The 22,533-nt window shown below is 40.9% G+C and overlaps 1 protein-coding gene across 2 annotated transcripts in view; it reads left to right on the forward strand.

The window, feature by feature from the left end:
• TRAPPC11 (trafficking protein particle complex subunit 11) overlaps window positions 1-14,083 on the forward strand; it is a 29,243-nt gene extending 15,160 nt beyond the window's left edge. The window contains exons 14-29 of one of the 2 annotated variants that reach the window (XM_055701621.1): window positions 56-201; window positions 1,270-1,331; window positions 1,433-1,565; window positions 2,183-2,313; window positions 2,809-2,964; window positions 3,501-3,688; window positions 4,362-4,510; window positions 6,008-6,129; window positions 6,775-6,894; window positions 7,241-7,306; window positions 7,408-7,564; window positions 9,167-9,275; window positions 10,032-10,123; window positions 10,991-11,124; window positions 11,503-11,670; window positions 13,116-14,083. In XM_055701621.1, the coding sequence (XP_055557596.1) occupies window positions 56-201; window positions 1,270-1,331; window positions 1,433-1,565; window positions 2,183-2,313; window positions 2,809-2,964; window positions 3,501-3,688; window positions 4,362-4,510; window positions 6,008-6,129; window positions 6,775-6,894; window positions 7,241-7,306; window positions 7,408-7,564; window positions 9,167-9,275; window positions 10,032-10,123; window positions 10,991-11,124; window positions 11,503-11,670; window positions 13,116-13,160 (1,978 nt within the window). In that variant the 3' untranslated portion in view covers window positions 13,161-14,083. Of the gene's footprint in view, window positions 1-55; window positions 202-1,269; window positions 1,332-1,432; window positions 1,566-2,182; window positions 2,314-2,808; window positions 2,965-3,500; window positions 3,689-4,361; window positions 4,511-6,007; window positions 6,130-6,774; window positions 6,895-7,240; window positions 7,307-7,407; window positions 7,565-9,166; window positions 9,276-10,031; window positions 10,124-10,990; window positions 11,125-11,502; window positions 11,671-13,115 lie in introns of those variants that run through there. The other variant, XM_055701625.1, reaches the window with a different exon arrangement.
• Window positions 14,084-22,533: the final 8,450 nt, after the last annotated feature.

Raw genomic sequence — 22,533 nt, forward strand, 5'->3', positions numbered from 1 at the left:
CTAAAAAATATTGATGTGTACAACTTGGTTTTCTCTCAATTTCACTGTGTTGCAGGCTCTTGGATTATGTTATGTGTGAATATCGCAGTGAAGGATGGTGGACTCTTCTCACTTCCATATTGACGACAGCTCTCAAATGTTCATATTTGATGGCCCAGCTAAAAGATTATATAACGTACTCTTTAGAACTACTTGGTAGAGGTATTCTTTTAAGACATGTACTCAGCCTATACAGAAATATTAAAGTACATGTATTTGGAATCCTGACAAATCGTTGTTAGACACAGTGCTTATTAGTACTTCAAATTATTTGACTACAAAATAACTGTGCTGATTTTTAATACCTTAGCTTGTGTGGTAGAAGCTGAATTTTTTTGCTTTTCTATTGCAAAATTCATTACATACAAACAGACTGCATCAGGATATCTGAGGCACAGAGCTTTGCTTGAGGCTGCTCAAATAATGTAACAGAAACTTCCTGAGCTTTGGGATGGGAGAAGAACTGTAACATAGCTAAAGGTGAAAACTACTTTTCCTAATAAGTAACAAAGCTAGCACAATTTTTCTGGACTTTAAAATCCCAAATGTGCTTCTCTTAAACTTTTTACTAGGAATCTGATGATGAAATATGCACATGGTGTGTTTCAGGGAAGAAATGTGACATAAGGTGGCTGTACAGTAATAATGCAAGCCCCCTGCTTCGTATAATGTTTGTTACTTGACATTGCAGAAAAGGTCCTTTTGTGCCCTAAACTGCTAACTAATACCACTGTTGGGTAGGCGTCTTAAAAATGGGTTTGTACCTTCCCCTAGCTAGCCAGGGTACTCTGCTTTGTATTCAAGAATAGCCAATGAGACAAACCTACCTTTCCTCATCTTCAAGAGAAGAGTGCTAATTTTAATTAGTCCTTTTTCTTCCTGTCACCTTCTCTAGCTGTTGTTTCTAATATTATCTGAGCTTGCCTCTTTGCATGTTATGGATTTTGTACTGTTTCTTCAGTTTTTAAACATAAATAACAAGAAGGTATAGATAGTATTCTCTTGGGGGTTTTGTCCAATAAATTATAAGATGCTTAACCAGTAAATGTTTCACTTGGTTCCAGTGGAAGTAAGAGGAAACATGTAGGAAGGGGGAAGTCCTGAAAACTGAATGACTCCTTCATTACTGATAGACAGATGTTACAATTTTTTTTTCCCAGACTGTGTTTTTTGAAACAAACAAAAAAAAAAAAGTAAGGAGACTTGCTTTGGTTTTGCTTTGTTTTTTAGCATCTACTCTTAAAGAAGATCAGAAATCACGAATAGAAAAAAATCTGATGAAAGTTCTAATGGTAAGTCACAAAACTCCTACTACCCTTTTAGATAATCTTAAGAGTGTTAGTGTTTGGTAACCTTCTTTTATTGTTGTTTGTAATCTTCTGTCTGGATGCAGAATGAAAGCCCTGATCCTGAACCTGATTGTGATGCAGTTGCTGTTAAAGCATCACAAAAATTGTGGGCTGACCGTGTTTCCTTGGCAGGCAGTAATATTTTTACAATAGAAGTCCAAGATTTTATACCATTTGGTAAGTAAGAAAGCAACTTTACAACTATGTCAAAATTTATGATCTGGTGTATCTTGAAAATAACTCATTAGGAAAAAATATAAAGTGTGTATTAAAGGCAGCAACACTGAAACACTTGTTTCAGCACCGCTCTGTTCTTCATCTAAATCAGTAAGATAAGAAATCATGGGAGAGAAGCCAGTGATCTCTTAGCCCTGAAACGGATTACTAAAGAATCCCTTGCTTTTTGAAAGACTTCTGTCATTCTGGTGTGCTTTGAAGTCAGATTCTGAGGAAAAAGGGCAGAATGTGTGTGAAGTAGTACTTCCCACAGAAGGGGAATGTGAATGAGCATTACCTATAGAAGTCTAAACATACAGGATGTTGTTTGTTTGGTTTTTTTCCTGCTGGACATCTGCTTCTCCTCTCCTCTGCAAAGATTTTGGCAGAGTGCTGAAAATCAGCTTTCTGTGACAGTGTTAGTAGCCTAATCTGTGCCACTTACCTACAAAGTAAAGTTTTAAGAGTATACACAGAACAATCCTTAACACAATTATTTCAAGAGTGTGCTTCTAGAACTAAATGTTGTAGTTTGTGTTTGAACACCTACTTCTTTATTTATCTTTTTTTATTTCCAGTGCAATGCAAAGCGAAATTTCTTGCTCCTAGTTTTCATGTTGATGTTCCTGTGCAGTTTGATGTGTATTTGAGAGCTGATTGTCCTCATCCTATCAGGTTTTCGAAGCTCTGCATCAGTTTCAATAATCAGGTAACCATGTTCTATTTCTGACCTAGTGATAGAAGCTTATCATAAGAATGAAATAATGTTTTTAAACATAAAAAAATTCAAAAGTTCTTTTCCAAGATTGTATGGATATTTAAGTTGGAAAGGTGCTTTTTCTTTTTGCGTTATCTTTTCCTTTTGACAAGTGTATTGATACTGTGATAAAACTCCCAAATGCAGTTCATCTATTATATCCTCGTTATTCTACTAAGCTGTCTGTAAAGTTTCAGAAAGATCATTTTAATGTCTTATTTCTCTTGATGTTCTTGCATGAAGTTACATTAATATAATTGGTAGCTTGTACCAAAGAATTGCATTGTAATTACTTGCTAAGTCATCTTCAGCAGTGTGAAAAGCAGCAAGAATCCATATAGTTCAATCTGGTAACACGGAGCCTTAATATTTGCTGTGCTACCATTACTCTCTAAAGATGTCTTGAGTCTGGATTTACCAGCTTTTTTCCCCGCTCCTCCATTGTAGGATTACAACCAATACTGTGTGGTAGAAGAAGCCTATCAAAAAAGTGATATTCTAGAACACTCATCGCAAGGAACGATGTGCTTAGTCCCTGGCAGAACGAGAAAGTTCACTTTCAAATTCGTTGCAAAAACTGAAGATGTAGGAAAGAAGATTGAGGTTTGTCAACTTGTTTTACACCTTTCTTACTGGTGCTTACAAAGAACTCAAAACTACAAAGCTGCCACCAATCTGGCAGCAGTTACTAGTGTCACTGCATTTCCAAATGTTTGAATTCTCGAAATGAAGTACCAAAAATGAGTGCAATTTTATTGACAATGCCAAGACAAAAAATTATCACAAAAACTTAAGTATTAATTCAAGATTGGTTTTTTTGTTTGGTTTTTTTTCATATGTGCAATACGTTAAAAAGAAGCCTGGTGGGGGGAGGTGCATGAAGGGAAGGGTGGTGTAGCACTATGGGAGGGTAGGAAACTACAAAGTCCTACACCACACACACCCGAGTGATACTTTTCCTACTACGGTTTCGTTAAATGGAATCTTGAAGTGGTGAGGTGTCTTCGGTCTGCAAGGCTGCCAGAAGCTTTTTGGTGATACCCATCTTTATTGTGCCTGTATGTATTGGAAAACTATATTCTTACAGAGGTGATCTGAAGACAAAGTGATCAGTAGATGTTTAAATTTGTGTCTATCAGATCACCTCTGTGGATTTGATCCTGGGAAGCGAATCTGGCCGATGTGTGGTACTGAACTGGCGTGGGGGAGGTGGAGATGCTGCTTCGTCTCAAGAAGCATTGCAGGCAGCACGATCCTTCAGGCGAAGACCTAAGCTTCCAGATAATGAAGTGCACTGGGACAGTTTGACTATTCAGGCAAGCACTATGTGAGTAAAAAATTGAAAATAAGTATATAATGTATCCCTGAGAGTCTCCTGTGAAGTCCTGATTACTCTGCCCAAAAGAAGACAACAGATTTGTTGGGACTACTTTAATATGAGCTTTTTAGTATGTCATTGCTTAACTGGGGATAAGATAGGTATTATCTTAATTCTTTAGGACTTTTGAAGCTCCAGATAGCTAGAAGTACAGGAAAAGCTTGCCTCTATCCCTGAGTATATCAAATATGCTTTGGTTCTCCCCTTCACCTAACCTTGCTAGGCAGACTTTCCCAGATTTTTGTGCAAACTAGGAGGTGGTTTTGTTCTTTTACAAAAGCCATCACACAAAGAAAGAATCCCTAAGAAAATGTATTGGAAATAATTATTAATAAATAGGCTAGCTCTAATTTAGATGTATTCAAGGGAATTAAATCCAGTTGCTGTTGGGGGTACTTTTTCCTGGCAGAACATCTGAACCATTAATGTTTGTTACTAGGGTTCCAAAATGTTTTCCCATCATGTTGCTTTTCAGGAGTCTTGCATATCCTAGTTGAATAGGCCGGTGGTTGTCAGGACTGTCTTACACAATAGGCTGTTTTAATCTCCTTTAAACTAGGCTTAAAAACTTCTTATCTAAGAAACATACAATAACTGAGTCTTGTCTCTTTTTTTCTTAAAGGATTATTTCTAGAGTGCCAAACATTTCTGTTCAGCTCCGTCATGAACCTCCTGCCCTGACTAATGAAATGTATTGTTTGATTGTGACAATCCAGTCACATGAGGAGACAGTGGCCAAAGATGTTAAGCTTACAGCGGGTCTAAAGCCAGGTATTTGGGGTTATTTCCTTTTAATCCAGCAGTCTTCTAATTGACTCCTTGTTCTTGATGCTATGCAGAGAAATAAGAGTAAAAGGGTCTCCTGCAGTAATTAAGACTCAAACCAAAGTGAAGGTTGGGACTGGCGAGATACTAGTGTCAGAAGAAGAGCTAACAGACTAATTCAGTTATGGTTATCCTAACCACTGCTTGTCAGTGCTGTCTACATGGGTACTTTCAAAACATGTCTTTACAAGCTTGAAAGAAAACATGGAAGCTTTTGTATTCCTCCTTAATCTTTTATTTAATTGCTCATAACTAAATTTTTCTTTTCCCAAGAGATGGATCTTTTTCTTGCTGAGATGAAAGCATTAAGACAGTACTAAATAAAATGGTTTCTAAATATAGCCACTGTGGCTTTTCTGCCACAATTTTTTTTTTTTTTTTTTTTCCCCTTGCCCTGGACAGCATGGTTTGGTCTTCAAGCTACTTGACATTTGGGGACTGGTGGTGAACTGAAGCGCTATTCCTTCAAATTAAAAAGAAAAAATGCAAATATTACATGTCCTAGTTATCTGTATGTAGTTGTTGCTGACAGTTTTCAATATTTGAAGTCCAAATGTCATACTCGGTACACCTCTTTGTAGCAATTATCCTAAAAGGCAAAAAATATTTTTAAGCCACTAGCATATAGGATGTAATATGTGCTGTGTATTCTGAAATAAAACCACATTCCCTGTACATTTGGATGGTTCATTAAAGTCAGTGGAGTGTTCTTTAAACTTACTTAATTGGATGCTTGGGCTTGGCTCCGAAAGCAGTGTTTAATCGTTGGTCTTGACATTTATTTTTTTCTCCACTTGGTCTTGACTCTTAACACGTAATACAAGGTCAGTGTGGGCTTGCTGATTACATTAAAAGAACAATTGAAATCTGACATTTCATTTATAGGGAAGGTGACTTTTTTACAGTTGCAACTCTGGCAAGATGTGCCTTGTTTTGCTTTGAAAATGATCCCACGTGGTTGCAGTAATGCTATTATTCTAGTCAACCTCTGACTTAACAGTGTCATTTAACATGTATACATTTGTTTTCACATCTCTTTGACATGGATTCAGAACAATTTTAAAGGATGTAAAATCATTAAGTCATGCTCTTGAAAACAGAAGAGTGAAACTTCCTTTTTACATCATATGGAGTACCAAGAAAAACTTAGGTCGCATAATCATGTTGTATTTTGTGTATGGTAGAGAACATCTGGATTTTTGAGATTATTTTTTGGCCTTTTGACCCTGACCCATGTGGGATGTGAACTCTCCAATTCAGAAAACTTTAGATGTTGTCAGATTTACCCTCTTGGTACTCTTGAAAGATTCCCTCAACCAAAGGAACGACGTTTGTTTGTCATGCATTTCTTCTCGAGATGAATATTTTATTATTTTTAGTTACTGCTTTCATGCTGCAGTGGTGTAAACCTGTGTTGGATATGAAGCCTATTTTGAATCCTAGGGCAAGATGCCAACCTGACTCAGAAAACTCAAGTGACTCTTCATGGAACAGATGCATGTGATGACTCCTTTCCTGCACTGCTTCCCGATATCCCTGTAGGAGACTTGCAACCAGGGGAAAAGGTGAAGGCGTAAAACCTTCTTTATATATCACACTGAAGAAAATGGGGATCAACTAATAAACTCTTAGAAGGACCTATGTTTACTTTCAAATATCTGAACTGGTAAATGAAATGCTTATGGCATACTTATTGTTTACTTAAAGTTTCTTTAGCTAGATCCCCTTTTGGACTAAATTTGGGAGTAAGGTACGTTCTGGGACTGATAACAGCTGGGAGATAAGAAATAAAATAAGGAGGCTAATCTCAGCAGTTTAAATGCACTGCCTAACGGACAGGAGATAATAATAGTCAGCAAGTGCGATTCGGCATGGTAGAGGATCAAATATGCAGATGTTGCACCAAACTGGAATTGTGACTAGTAAATTAGAAGTTGGGTATATTACACAGTAATGATTCTTTTCCTGTACCCTTAAGTAACAGACAAGCATCAGTAGTGAAGCAACTGGAGCTGTGCTACTCTGATTAAAGTAATTCACTAAATTACTAAGATCACGCATTGTAGGAGATTCTTTATGGTCAAAGTAATACCCATTCTGCTATTGCCCTCTTGGACCAAGTAAGATATTTAACAAGTTTTGGACAGCTCTAGGCCCAGTTAATATAATTTAGGTATCGTTTGGCTCATATTGTCTCCTTTATTTTGCAGCTGGAAAAACCAATATACATTCGTTGTGGAACAGTTGGTGCAAGAATGTTTCTGGTTTACGTTTCTTACTTAGTCAACACTGTCGTTGAGGGGAAAGAAATCATCTGCAAGTGCCACCGGGTAGGATGTAAAGATGTACTAGTTGCTGGAGATAATGAAATACAAGAAATATTCTCAATCTAAAGGCTGTCATTCCAAGGCTCTTAGAAGCCTTTCTAGTAGACAGAAAAAAATGCTAAATTAGCTGTATGGTAGACCAGTTTAGGGTGAGCACTTTCGTAAGAATAATCAGAATAAGTGTTTCGTTAAATATCTTAAAGATACATTCTGCCCTGAGGAGGAATTAGTTAAAATAAAGATTAAAAATAACTTTATGTTAGTAACCTTTGACAACAATAGCCAGGTCTGAAACTGAATATAACTTTTTTCCTCCCTCTTCTTCCCACCCTTTTTGTTATCTATACAGGATGAAACTGTAACCATAGAAACAGTATTTCCTTTTGACGTTGCTGTCAAATTTGTCTCCACGAAGGTATGTGTTTGAAAAGTTGCTGATATCTTGGGAGTCACGCCACTTTCAGTAGTCGCACCCTGTTTAGTTAAAATAGCCAGAGCTTGTGTCTGTCTTGACAGTTGGAGCACTTGGACAGAGTATTTGCAGATTTACCATTTTTACTGATGACTGACATCCTGAGTGCCTCTCCTTGGCCTCTCACTATTGTAACCAGCCAGTTACAGCTGTCAGCTTCCATGACCCCAGTAGATCAACTGGAATCTTACGTGGAGAATGGTAAGTTTTCTTAGCTTATCCTCTCTATAAGGAGGATGCTGTTTGCATGAGTTGGGAGAAAGAAATGGGGACATTTTAAGCAGCATTTGCTTATCAAACTCTAAATGGAAGAAAGCTGGTTAATAATGTAAGTTGTGTTCTGGCAAACAACTATCAGTATGCTTCAAAAAAGTAGTTCTACTTCACTAGATCAAGTAAATAGACTTGAATGATGGATGGTAACCAAAATTTTAAATGTAACAGGCTTAAGGGAAAGCACCTGAAAGCACTTCTGATATGCAACTTCTTAGATATCCATGTGAAAACATACTCAATATTTCCAGTGTTTGAGGTGCATTTACTTTCTGGAATGCAAACACTTTACCACCTGATACAGGCAGCATCCAAAGGCTGAAGTGTTCCATGTATGTGATTGTAGTTGTGAAATTGAAAAATGCGAAGCTAAGCAGGTTGGGCTATAAAGAACAGTTAGAACTGAACATATATATATATATATTTAATCCTAACAGTTTAACTTGTTACTTAAATGTTAAATAAAATTTAAAAATCCTGCAGGTCTCAATTTTGAAGAGTGCAGCATGTTAACTTTAAAGTCAAATAAATGGCGTACTTAGCAGTAGAGCTGATCCAAAATCTTACAGCAAAATGTTGTCTTTGCATTTGCTGAGTCAGAGATGTGAAAATGTGTGTATTCTGTCAAAACTTGGAATACAATGCAGCAGTCTGGGTGGCTGCCTGATCGTGGAGCAGCTGTCTGCCAGTGTAATCAAGGACTTGCAAGACTCTACTTCCTCCGTAGATTCAAGGATTACCTGGCAAAAAGCAATTTTCCCAGGTCCTTTAGTCTTCAAACTATGGTGTTTCATCTTCAGCTCTGGCACCTTGTGCTTCATGGCTTCTGGTTGATGCTTCTGAAGAGCAAACTGACAGGAGGTTTGAACCCCTTCAGATACCAGCTATTCAGCTGTCCACTTTTTTGTTGACGATTTATTTTTTTTCACTTGTAAGACCTAAATATTAATGACTAACTTTGAATGACCGGAACATCTATTATCTTAGTACTTTTTTTTTTAATCACTCCAAGTGAAAAGGTACTTTTTTCTTTAGTTCATTCAAGTGGAGAGAGAGAAAGAAAAAATCAAAAAGAGTGAAAACTCAAAGCTAGTAGATTCTTCTTGTTTCCTCTCACTCGTTTGGATGGGAGAGGAGAAATGTCCATGTTCGTTTTCATTTTAAAATGAGAGAGGTCTTATGCTGATGTCTTGAAATTTGCTGTGGGAGAAGTACAGAATTTGAATTGGCATTATTTTTGCTTTTGTGTGTGTGTGCACAAACTCTACATTTGCAATGACTTGTTCTGTGTGTGTATGAAAGACTGCATAGTGCTGTTCAGAAAGTAAACTCACATTTGTATACATCACCTTTTCGTGTACTGGGATACTTCACAATCTTTATTGAATGCATGTATTACATAGGTATGCTTTGCAAAGCACTTCAAAGACCTTTCTGGCTGTATACTTGTTTGTGTCATTGGATTTTTAGATTTGGTGGCTTCTGCAGTAATGATTATGCTTTGATTTTTAAACAAAATCTTGCTGATAGTTGTTTTACAGACAGGTGAGAGTGCCAGTGAGTGCTTTTGCCTTCGATGTCCTCCAGTTACTAATGCTAGTGGAGTGGCAACTGGATGTTATATCATTTCTTGGAAGAGGTGAGTATCTTTTGGCCTGGATGGGGAGAGGAAATAAGTTGGTTAGTTTTTAGGGATCCCAGTGACTTGTTTGGCTTTATTTGGGACGGTTATTGTTTTGGGTGTTAGTGGTCATTGGGTTTTTTCTTTTTTTTTTTTTTGATTTTAGATCTTCCTGTAGCAAGCGTTACCTAGACTTTGGACCTTACTAATTACTGTTTAGCTTATTAGACTTGATTAAACATGTATTTCACTTGAGATAAATGCTATGTGGTTATGGTTTTGACATTCCACAAAGCTTGCTTTTTTGGTAAGGTATTAGGTCAATTACAAAGCTGCTTTGTCCCCTTCTGCTCCCTGTTTTCTCCTATGAAATAGTGCCCTTGAGAAGCCAAGTCAGAAGAATAGCTTTGCAGCAGTAGAAACACAGTTTTTAAATGGGAAAACTGTTTTCCCACCCTAGATTGTGGGTTTATGTTGTCACTCAGTTTTTTCAAAGACAAATTTTGAGGTTTATCCATCTTCTTAGTTTGCTTTTATTAATTTTTAGAGCTGTTTAGTTTCCTTACTTGCTTCTTTGTCTTCTCTCCATGCTGTGGCACTTCTTTTACTCACTGCAAACAATCAAATATCAGTATCTGGGCTTTTTCTTTCCACCACTGAAATTACTGTAATTTTAGTTTAGTCAAATGTAAGTGATGTTCTTTTGGTGTACGTACTTGATACTTTATCTTGTGTAACTTCCGATGCGGTCTGTGTTTGACATTTTTCCTGCAGAAGTTCACCTGTGGAAAGTGTACCTGTCGTTAGTACAGTCATCACTCTACCACATGTGATTGTAGAGAGCATTCCCCTCCATGTTAATGCAGGTAATATTAGTTTGGCACCATACACATCCCAGTTGGAATTGTTAGGACTGCCAAAGTTTCACAGTGCCTAGAGCTTGCATTTATGGTAGCAGAAGACAGAAAACTGTTGCTGGATGTTATGGAGCTAGTGAAAGAAACTGTATCGTTGCTTAGACTGCCTCAAGCCTTGCCCCTCTTTTCCCCCCCTTCAATTTAAGGGAGGAGCTGGAAGGTGGTTACACAAGTATGTTCTTAAAAGCTGTCAATGGATTGACCTGTGTTGTGTGACAGCACAGATGCCAGAGTTGATGATGCCTTCCCGGTAGGTTTCTCTAGAGATCTAAGGCAAGAATTACTCCATCCACCCACACCCTGGCTGCATCCCAGGAAAGTAAGCCTGAAAGGTTGGAGCAGCTTGCAGGCAGGTGAACTGTTTCTCTTCTAGCACTTCACCTGCCCAAGAGCAGAACCAGAATGCTCACCAAACACACAGAATTCCTATGCTTTCCTCAGGACGGTTTCATTTGTACTGAGGTTCTTCCACCATCCTTTCTTAAATTATTTTGAAGGACCTTCCTGACAGTATCTGATAAGGTTTTGGTAAGCTGCAAATATCAGGCAGCACCAAAGTGACTTCCTAGTTAGCATTCCTGGACAGTGTTGGCAGTTGGAGGTTTTGTAACTAGATGCTCAAGATGCATTATTGAAACGTTGTAGTGAAGTTGTGTTCTGTTCTTTAATCTTTTTCTGAAAATTCTTGTCAGAAATGCTTTAGATGCCTTGTATATTTTTTTTCTTCAAACTTTTCACTGCTCTTTGCAGGTATTTTTTATGTATGGAACTTTAAAATGTATTTTGTATTTGAGATTACTTTCTTTCTTTCCAAAGATCTGCCATCGTTTGGTCGAGTCCGAGAGTCTCTGCCTGTCAGATATCACCTGCAAAATAAGACCAACTTAGTCCAGGATGTGGAGGTGTCAGTGGAACCCAGTGATGCCTTCATGTTCTCTGGCCTCAAACAGGTACAAAGTTGTCACCTCTACTGATCCTGTGGGCTTATCTGGTAGCGAAGGATATGTTGATTAGACTTACACCGATGTGGAGAGAGGACAAACTCATTGGGGTTTAGATGTTTAAATTATGGTCAGCTCTGTCTGGAGGAACACGTGGATACAGCCTGCATTGAAAGAAGGGCTAAGTGGAAGCCTGACCAGGAGCCATTTGCCGTGTGCTTATGGGTAGCATGGTGTTCCAGCGTAGAAGTGACAGTTTAACTGGAATAGGCAAATAGTTACCCTCTTTCCAACTCCAGAAAGTAAATAGTATATAAATAGAAATAAACAGAGGACTACTTTTGGTCACAGAACTTATCTATGTTTGTGGTCTTCTCTTTTTTTAAGATCCGATTAAGAATCCTTCCTGGCACACAGCAGGAAATGTTATATAACTTCTATCCTCTGATGGCTGGATACCAGCAGTTACCATCTCTTCACGTCAACTTGCTGCGATTCCCAAACTTCACTAATCAGTTGCTCAGACGATTCATACCAACGCACATTTTCGTAAAGGTAAGACTGTGAAAAGTGCCTTGTGTCTACAAAGGCTTCCTGTGGGGCTGCTCGGTTTTCGGGGGCTACCACCCTAGCTCTGCTCAAAGCTGAGTGTTTCTAAGCGGGCTAAAATGGCTGGCTTGGAACAGTTATTTGCTTTGAAAAGTCTTTGGTTGTGCGTTGGTGTCATCAACTAAAATCCTTAGGAAATCTGTTAGTGCAACAGGTATTTGGTTGCAATTAAATAAACTAGCTGAACGGGCTTAGCCTGTCTCCTGTTCTGTGCCTTACTCTAAAATTAAAGTTGTCTCCATTTTGAGTACAATGGAGTGAGCTAAACATAATGAAATACTTCAATACCATAATTTGTAGCACTCTGGGGGGGGAAAAAAAGTGTTTGAGCAGTCCATATGACTGGGTTCAGAAACACTGTAGCATCCCACGCCTCTTTAAATAACTTCTAAAAACACATCCTCTCAGTGAATCACTCAGTCTAGGTTATTTTTTTTTTTCTTAAGTGGTATGACTCTGAAGACAATTCGATCATGTCATGAAAAATGGATCACAGGCTTCTCTTGACTTCTTAAGAACCATTTAAATCCAGTTGCCTAAAACAATGCTTTCTCATTCCACTGCTGCTGTCTCCAGAATCTTGTATTCGCTCGTTAGTCAGACTCTTAGCGATCAAGGAGCCTGAAGAGTTTGTTTATATGACCTGAGGTGGACTTGTTCAGACATCTGTAATCCTGTTTCCAGGAAACAGGCCTGGCATTCTTTCAGTTATGTTTTAGCCAAAAGAGATAGGCAGAACTAACTTTTTGCATATGCTGTCAATCAGTGGCTCTTCTAGATTGGTTGTCAGGATGTCCTCCAAAGTCAATACAAAAGGCTTTTTTCCTGAAAAGCACAGTGTTCTCGATGCTCCTGTGGAATCTCTCAGGCTTCAGAATGCCTTGCCTTCTGCTTTTGGAGCTGTCAGCGCTTCGAAAAAAACTTATTCTAAGGATGCCCTTTCTTCTTTAAAACTGCTTCGTTGCTCTCTCCCATCTCTGGTGATTCTACTTAAAATTCCTCCAAGAAACTGTCAGTCCCACTGCTTATTTACGCATTGATAATGATCAGCTTTTTATACTGCAGTGATACTTGGAACTCCGCTCAGCCAGGCCTTGTGCTAAGCTGTCCACCTGTGTATGGAGGTGACATTTAACGGGGCAGCTCAGGAGCTGAGGCTTCTGCCAAGTACTCACTGGGCCAAACTGAAATTTCAGCTGGATGTTCTCCGTGCTGCTGTTGGAAGCCATTAGGAGTTGAGGGTGGGCTTAATGCTGCGCTTGGGTACTAGAGCTGCATTGATCAACGTCACCTACTGCAGGATGAGCTTCGTAATGGCCTTAGTCTTTCCTGGGTCTGTGGCAGGTTTTTTGTGCTTTTGCTTTTAATTCTCTGTCTCTGTTTTCTTAAAGCCTCAGGGTCGTCGAGCAGATGATAACTCGATTGCAGCTGCGTAACTTTGAGACCTGTACCTCTGCACTGAAATGGGATGTTGCACAGAATATGTAAAGCTCACTTTGGAAACATGGCTTTGAAACTATAAGAATTAAATTTCATTTTTAAATTGCAACTCTTAGCAGAAATAATGTTTAAAAAAAACCCAGTCTTTCATAGACTGACTTTAAGGAATAAACATATGGGGAAAACTCAGTGCTTTATGTAACAGGAACATTCTTTCGAAGTTAACTTTGAATGTCAAACTCTTGAAAGTATTAAGGCATATTAAATGCATTGAGTATTTAAGTGAAGAAATGCTAATTCATTTGACCGAAACTGAAAAAAATGTTTTCATAAGTAGCAGTAAGTTGAAGTGCAAAGTTTCTCTTTACTATTAGAGATTTATAACATTGAAAATGATCATCCTTTACGGAAGTTTCTCCTGTGCCACTTGTGTTGAGGGCAGAACAGGGTGTGCAGTAGCACAGTAAGCTGCAAATGGTTACGTTGTACTGTTGGAGTTGCACGGCTTACTGGTTCCTTAAAACCATAAATCTAAAAAGCACTCTTTCTCCTGGGTAAGCCATATATCCAAATTTGAATTCAGCAGCTAGTCTAATGAACAGAGAGATTAATTCATAACAGTTGGAGTATCCAACCTGAAGCTGATATGGTGTTGGATTATTTTTACACACACAGCTTCCAGATGAAAGAGATGTCTTGGTAGTCTCCTGCTATGTGAATTTAAAAAACGGACATCCTACTGTTGTACAGCTCTGGATGAACTGGTGTTTAAAATACAGTAAATCGTGTATATATATATTAAAAAAAAACCATTGTGAAAACTTCAGTATAATTTTCTAAATAATTACATTTTGATTGCTTGGAAAATACCTTATTTATTGTCAAAGTCAAGTTCTAATAAACAGCTTGTGACAGAGTACTCCTGAAACTGTGTCCTTAATTGCATTGTTTTCACAGCTGTTGTTTTATAACTCTGGTCTGTTTTGTGGGCTGATATGTTCGTTTGGGGTGCTGAAGTCCAAAATAACAGCTGTAATACTTGGAAAAAAGTGTTAGAGAAGCATGTAAAACATTCCTTGCCAGTGAAACGACTGTAGGCTAATTGGCAGTCCTGAAAAAATATGCATGAGCATATACGCACATGGAGAGCAGATGTAGTTGTATTCTGAGTGTTTTTCAGTGTATAGAGGAGGAGGAAAAGATGACTGACAAACCATGCTGGGAAGAATAAATGAAACATTCCTTATTCTTTGCTTAAATAGGATGAACTGAGTGGCAGTTATGGAATAGGTATCATCTTTTCTTTAAGAGTGGAAAATGTATTTCATTTCCAGGTGTATTTTTTTTTTAAGTAGCCACTGAGATTACAGCAACTCTGGCATCTCTGCTACTGCTTCTTAAAAGGCATGTTGATGCAAGTGGTGTTAAGTGTTCGGTGAGAACTGGGGTGCCTTCTTTGCCCTGCCCCCAAAACAGTCTAACAACGGAACGGTGATTTGCATCCCTTTTGAGAAAGGGGATGGCATAAAATCTGTTCGTGCTGACAATGACATTAAAGTCTAAGTGTGTAATGTAAGTAGCTTTCTACTTTAAATGGTGAGTAGTAAAAGTAGGAACTGTATAAAAACAAACACAAGCTTCTCCCACCGTGGAGAAAAATTACTTGATACTTTGCCATAGTTGTAATGTATACTTTTTAATTTGCAAAGAGAATCTTTTCTTGTTTTGTGTGATCTTACTGTAGCTGTAAGCACTACAAAGCCAAGGCTTTTGTCCTTGTTGTCTGTCGAGCACTAGGCACACCTCTTTTGCTATGTAAATGGCTGATGTGAATGAAAACATGCAGCAAGCAGGAGCCACCTCGTTAAAAATACTTGAGGAGTGATTAATGATGACTATCTTCCTGACTCATGAGACTCTGATGCTGAGCGGAATGTTTGTGATTCATAACCCAAATCCTTTTGGAAGTCTTGAGGAGATAAAAAGGGCATGTATATTTCAGTGTTAAGTGCAGATTTTTTATAGTTTACTGTATTTTGATGAGCACCATTCAAACTTCAACATACACTACTTAAATTGTAGTCTATTTTAATTGGAACTAATTAAGCATCAAAGAAAAGAGAAGCTACTTTTAGGCTAGCTTAAAAATAGCTTTCAGGGGAAAAAAAACTCCGAGATCAACATGTCCAGACTGCTGCTGAGCTGGAGACTTAGCCCTAGGAAGATTGTTTCCTCCCCTTTTACACTACTGAGTGCATGAAGAGGAGAAAAACATGTCCCATCACCTCCAATCTCCTGGCCTATGGTGAAGTCTGGAGCAAAGGAAGGCGCTCCATCCCTCCTTCATTGCTTCTGACCACTGAACTCTAGTTCTTAGAAGCTCGGGAAATGTGAAGAATTTAAAGATTTTAACACTAAAAATTTATGAGAAATTTAGCATGATGTCTTATTGGACTGTTGATTTACACAGGGGTTCTGGAGGTTCTACCAGCTTCCTTTTTGCGTATCCTAATAAACAAGGTGTTCCTCTTCATGCTTTCTCTTGCCTTCACTTGGGAGACTGGAAGTCTGCTTCTGAGGATACTTCTGCTGGGACTCTCTTTCAGGTTTGAGGTTGCTGTGTGCAGAGCTGGAAGAAGAAAAAAAAAAAACAAACCTCTCAAAAACACCTCATTCCGTAAACCTACTCTGCTGCTTCCTTTTCTGAGAAACAATGAGCTGCTCCTGCTTTGTGGCTTTTTTTTTTTTTTTTTTTTTTTTTTTTTTTAATAAAGAAGTTGTTAAGCTAAAGGAGAGCGACAGTAAAAGTATCTTACCCCAGCCTGCCTGGCCAGTCCTCCTCCAGGGCTGCTTTTGAGCAGAGGCTGGTAGGGCTAAGAGCAGTCATCTCTGCTCTCTCCCAAGGACTAGGCGTTTTGCCGGGTTAACTGAAGTGGAGGATGGAGACCCGTGCAGGACTCACGCCGGTGTGTTCAGCTTCCCAGATTCGGGAAGACGGTGCAGATTGCTCTACACCTTCTGGCTCTCAGGGTGTCGGGTGCGCCCTGACTGCTGTTTGCTCACTGGGGTCCTGAGGCAGCTTCTGGAGCCTAGCAGGTCTGTCCCATTGCCCCACCGCGCTGGGTTACAGAACGGTTGACGGCTGTAAGGCTTCTTGCCTCACCAGGAACGTGGTTGTCATTTGAATAGCTGTCAAGTGCTGCTGAAAGCGAGTTGTGCAGGCAATAAACCCCAGATAAATAAAACAATGTAGTCAATAAAAATTAAAAACAGATTCCAATTAGCCGTTGCACTTAAAGAAGGTTCAGAAAATAAGTTTATATGATGTGTGAAATAAATTTAGAGAATTGGCTCTTTAGAGCTGTCTGTGAGGATGGTTCTGGGTACTATACTCTGATAAAGCTAGGTAAGGGGAAAACCAGTTAATTGCTTTGAGGTTTCTGCTAAAGTAAACCCTAGATTTATTGATATAATTTCTTTAACGAGGGAAGAACAAGCCTAGTGGAAGTGTTAAGTGCCACCTGGGCCCTGTTTAATCCGGCAAAGTCTAAGGACTCGTATGCTGGGCTACGCCGCTGTGTGCTCTGCAAAACACACAGAGGTGACTGCAGACGCTACACAGACTGGTCCCGAGAGATGCAAACTGGTCAGAACTTGTCCCAGCTGTTCTGCTTCGCTGCTCAGATATTGGCGATCTCTCTCTGCTGGCAAAGACGCCACCCGTGCAGAGGGTGACTGGCTGCCCTGGCGGAGGGGGCTCAGCAGGAGCGAGGTCCCTGCTTCTCCAGGAGATCGCTCGAAGGTTCACTTCAAACCCAGCCCGTGCGCTTCCCTGCCTGCTCGCTTGCCTCTGCAGACAGGTACTTGCTTCTAGAAGTCACTGTGACTTTCTGTTTGATTTCTCTTACGTTATATTGTATTTTCTGATAGGGTTGGTGGTTTTGGTTTGTTTTTTTCTGAAAAGAGTTCTGCAAGTTTCCTTTGGAATAAACTCTGATTTTTGTAATCAGTCAGGGACCTAACTGGTCTGCTACCTTCCCTGGACCCCAGAACTCTGGCTGAAATGTCCTTTGCACCTCGGATGCCGGCCATGCCTTAGCTTTCTGCTTGTTCAGGGCAAAGCACTCCTGGGAAAACCGTCGCTTTGTTTCTACAGCAGGTTGAATTGGGACGTGCTGTGAGACTCTGCCGGTGGGTTTCTGTGATAATAAGCCTGCTCTGAGAGAGCTCCCCCAGGCTCTGGGCAAGGAGGGAATGCTGTTTGGTATTGCCCCACTTGGGCGTACCTGGGCAGGGTGCAGGACTCGGAGAAGTTGCCAGTCGTAATGCAGCTCTGAGACTTGTCTGTGTTTACTCCACAGCGACTGGTGGAAACCACTCGACGTCCCCTGGCCCCTTGTAGCATGACTAGGCGTAGGGACAGCAGCTGATAGGAGGAAGGATGGTTACCTACCGATCAACCGTGGCTTCCTCACGGGGTGGTACTCATGTGCCAGCTCACCTGGGCATGTTGAAGATGGCTGCTCGCTCGTTCTCCCCCGTTTCCAAGTCCTGCTGGGAGAAAGCAACTCTGACTCTTCTAAACGACTTCTCTAAAAGAGCTCTGCTCCTTTTTTATCCGGTTTCTGAGCCACCTCTTCTTTCACACCCCCAGGGATGCCATCCAGAGCTTGGAAAGCCTCCCACCTTGGTGTACGTGTATTTGGTCATATATCTTAAAGTCCCTCGGGTTAGAAGTAACCAGCCTTCCTCGGCTTTTACCACAGAAGGCTTCGCATTCCTTGCCTTGTCTCATTGCCAGTGAAACTTAACAAAAATGCAAGACTGTTTCACGTTGCAGGGTGTTGCATTCGTTAGATTTGGGCATGATAAGCGAAGTGAAAAAGAATCAGCTTGATTAATCTTGTTTGTCTTTGCGAGCATTTACAAAAACAGTTTTAATTCTGGGGGAGATGCGAAAGGAGCAAGTTACAAATGCTAATGGAAATGAATCAGATTTTAGGAAAGGAAAACTCTGAATTTCTCAGTGTTGTCATCTTACTTCCAAAGAGATGGTAAGTGCTGGGTAACTAAACCCCAGCATTTATGTATTTGAATAGAGTTTTAAAACACCCCAAAGATTTATTCAATACAGTATAAATTCCCTCACTTGAACAGAATGTAAATATTTTGGTTTAGTTTTTTCAAGAAAATTACGTTGAATTTCCTTGCCAGATCTCTAGATAATTTGCTGGGGAACATGATATTGGGCAAAGGCAATCAAGTTTGTATAGCCATGCTCAGAGGATGTGTTGTATTAATGTAAAACTATGTTAACTATGCGTGCTAGTTACCATAGTCTGAACTTGTCAGTGGGATAGGGAGATCTGGGAGTCAAAGATTTCTCCCTGGAAAGTAAATGAAAACACGTAGCTGGCATTTTTTTTGCTTGCATTTAGGAGTTGCTAAAAAGTATCTGATTCCATTGGAACATTCCAAGCTGACCTTCAGGCTGAGATTTCAGTAATTCTTTCTGAAAGTTTAATTGTTCATCCTCCAACACTATTTCTACTTTAAAGCATGCACATACTTTCTCCTTGTAAAGCATTTTGCATGCAAATGTTTAGCTTTTCTGTCTTACCTGCATTCTTTGGCAATTACCGTGGGGGTTTTGAATATTTTAAACTTATTAAAGGAAAAGCTTGAACTTTTAAAAATATTTTGTTTTCCATACTTGAATTTCTTTTTTAAGAAATTCAACCAGTATTTAAATTCATTTCCCAAACTATTTTAAGAAGTAATCATGTGTAATATATTGAATTCAGATAGTTCTCATCCCATACAATTTTAAGAAGTAATCAAGTGTAATATATTGAATTCAAATGGTTCTCATTATGTAGCTTTTATATATACATACATGCATATGTACACACACCTATGTATGCCAGTGAAATAAATAAATTTGAGTATAACAGCAATCAACACCCAAATGCAGGTAACCCCCTTGTATTTCAGTTCACCGTCCCGCGCAGAAGATATTCCATTAGCTTGCAGCATGGGATGAACTTAGACTGATATTTTTTTTTTCCCACTGTTTGATTACGTGGTGCCATCCTAGAAATCTTTGTGCCATCTGTTTTTGAGAGCAGTAGTAGGGGTTGCTCAGCTGGGGGTGTTCAAAGTGCCTGCTCCAGCCCTAAAAAGTGAGCAAAACCATGCAGCCAGTACCCCACCCTTCCCAGAGTCACCAGCTATGAGTGGCATAAGCATGTATGTACACGTGTATATAGATATATACACACACAGATCCTTTATTTTGTTGTTGATGTCAGGGAATCCCATCTTAACATCTCCTGGAAGTTTGGTACTCAGGCATACGTGCTCAGTAACAGATTCTCTGTAAGGAGCTGTAAGGGCTGATCTCTCTCCAGATAGTCCACAAGTGACAAAGCAAACAGCTGTAATAAATATGAAAAAATGTGTCGTGATCACAGAGGGAAGGAAATTAGAAATGCACTTGAAAAAGGTTAGAATGCTTACTCTTTGGTTTTCCGTATGTTTTTTTTTTTTTTCTGTGGGCCAACGCTGGGAAGCTAAAAAGCAAAATAAAAATATTTGAATCCAGTTTTCAACTACCGGTCTTTTTATAACAAGGAAAACACTAATTTTATTCTGTCTGCTACAAAATAACCTGTTCATAAGACCTTTACTTGGCTAGGAGGTTGCAGAGCGGTCAGACAAATGTTATCTGTTCATGAAGTCTCTCTCTCTCAGGGTCACTGCTCCTCCACTGAGGACTTTTGTGTAGGTAACACAGCAGTTGCCTGTGTTGATTTATGACCTTGAAGATACTCAGCGCTCCACACGGTGCATTTGGACTTGAGAAGTTTTTAGGTCAAATATGCTTCTAGCCCAGGAACGAAGGGGATGCTGATAAGAATGATTAATGAATCCGGTTGAAGGAGTTTTTAGGTAGTGAGAGAGGAATGCTCTTATCCCCCTCGGCCAGGTACTACCGAGTACCCGAGGTAATTTTAACTGAAATGTTTTTCTCTTTCCTAGGTCAGTTACATGTCCATGGGAGGCCGTGCTCTTTGCAGGAGCAACCTGATGTTGCCGTAGTGACTGGAAAGGACCTGTACCCCTTTGCACCTGGCGGAATTAGGCAGGATGCTCTTTGTGCCAGGGTTTGCCAGTGGGATCAAACGTGCACTGCTGAGCAGGGCACGTGGGATTGCCCCGGGATGTTATTGCTAGGGGAAAACCAGTGATAGTTACAAGGACTATCAGTTATAAGCTACCCATGATGAGGAGAGGGCGTAGCGTTTTCCATAGGGAAATAGGGATGTACAGCTATGATTAAGCTTCGCGTTTGTTACTGTGATGCAAATCGTTGCGGTAAAGTTTGGCTTGTGATTGCTGTCCTATTTCTAGGCAAATTAATTTGATGTTTTATTAATTTATCCCTATGAGGACATCAACAAATGCTGGCTGTTTGAACTCTGCTATATGGCTTCACTGCAAGTAACTTGCCTTCTTAGGCTGTAAAACCGATGGCTGTCCCCTGCAAACCAGGATCTGGATCTCCTGGAGTTTTTTCCCTGCCCCGTTCCCCCAGGCTGGAAGGAAAGCTGTGCTCCTGTCCACCCGGGAGCAAGCTGCCAAGCGCTCCTCAAGCACACCTTCCTAGGGTGACTACAGCCCATGCCGCAGTTTGCTAAGTATGGTGATCTTTTTCATGGTAAAAAAAAGAAAAAACAACAAAATAAAGGATGAGCTTTTCCGTTTGGAGTCCACGAAGCCTCAGAGAAATGACTTTCTAGGAACTGAGACTTTCTCAGTTCTCTTTGGGTTAATGGCACTTGGTAAATACTTGGTTAAACCTTCGTTTTCTTGCTTGCAGGCTGTCTTTCTGCCAGTGGTGTCGGTGCATGTGGTCTGTGCTCTGGATTCCTGTTTGGAGCCAGGCCAGCCCGCAGCCCGCAGCGCGACGGCAGCCCCAGGCTCCCTCCCCAGCCTGTGCTGTCGCGCAGGGGTCCTACTGACCCTCACCTGTTCTGCCGGTAAATCACAAAATAATGACATTACATGTTAGTGACCATGTGGGATTTCAAAAGCAGCTGGGTATTATCCATGCTCTTGTCTTGGAAAGCCAGCTAGCACCAAGAACAGGAGCTCTGCGTTTGCTGTGTCCTGGAGCCAGGGTTTGCGCTGCTGTGGGAAGGAGGGGCTGCACTGCAGGGATGCCTCTCCGATACAGTCTCCTGAGGGTATATGCACAGCGGTGATTGATTTTGTATAGCTATTGCCAGAAAGAAAAGCCCTTCCCCCCCCCCGCCCCCCCAGCTTACATAAATCTTGAACTGGGATTTTTCTGCTTCTCTGTCATGTTTAGTTTGCGGCGTGCTCTGAGCTGTTTGCATTGCATGAGGGAGGCGGAGGGGCTCCCACAGGCAGCGCACACCCGTGGCTGCAGCCAGGCCACCCTCAACCCTCATGCGGCCTCGCGTCCCCTGTGCCAGGCAGCATCCACTGGGGCTTTCCCTGGATGCATTCCCTGGCAGGGGCGAACCCCTGCTCCTCCTCAACCTAAGCCACAGTAGGGTGTGAGCCCTGCAGCCTGGAGCGCTGCTGACAAGGGCTGAGTGACCAAACGGTGCCCATTTGGAGTGTGCCTGTGAGCAAGATGCTCTGTCCCACCAGCCCTGGGCAAGCTTGACGCACGTTGGGAACACACCCGTACTGCTGAGGCACCCAGGCACGGCTGCAGCCCAGCCCAGGGCTGGACACCAGGTGGAAAATGCCTGGGGTAAAAAGTGCTGCTGCTGCTGCTCCTCCTGGGCACGCTCCGTGCAAGCTGGAGGGGCTATGTGCTGTGCTCCCGGATGGAAATGGGCACCTCTTTCCCAGCTTTGCACAGGGACCAAGTGAAAACAATCATAGCTCAGCCAGGGCAAAGAAGGACGTTACTGTAAAGAGCAGAAAAATGTTCACTGATTTTCTTAAATGGCCAGAAAAGGACCAGATCTGCTGAAAGATAAATGCAGCGCTGTGGGAAACCTGGATGCTGGGAACTGCAATGGTTAAAGGATGTGAAAGCAAAACCTGATGGGCCATGGAAATGGACTGGGCAAAGGACCTCGAGGCACTGCAGACCTGAAGGAGTGAGGACCCCCAGCTGTGAAGTACTGCTGCCCACTTTGGAGCCTGAAGAAGTCTTGGCCAAGGCTTAGATCCCCAGGAAGAGGAGTGACTCCTCCTCTGGCCCTGGAGAAGGGGAAGGTGTTGGAATGGAGGCCAGGCTCCAAGGGCCACCTAAACCAGCACTGGTGGAGCAGCAGGTCCGTCAGGTCCCTCATTACCCCAACAGCATCGGCCACACTCCTTACA

This window comes from Falco cherrug, chromosome 1 (assembly GCF_023634085.1).
Source record: "Falco cherrug isolate bFalChe1 chromosome 1, bFalChe1.pri, whole genome shotgun sequence".
Classification (NCBI taxonomy): Eukaryota; Metazoa; Chordata; class Aves; order Falconiformes; family Falconidae; genus Falco; species Falco cherrug.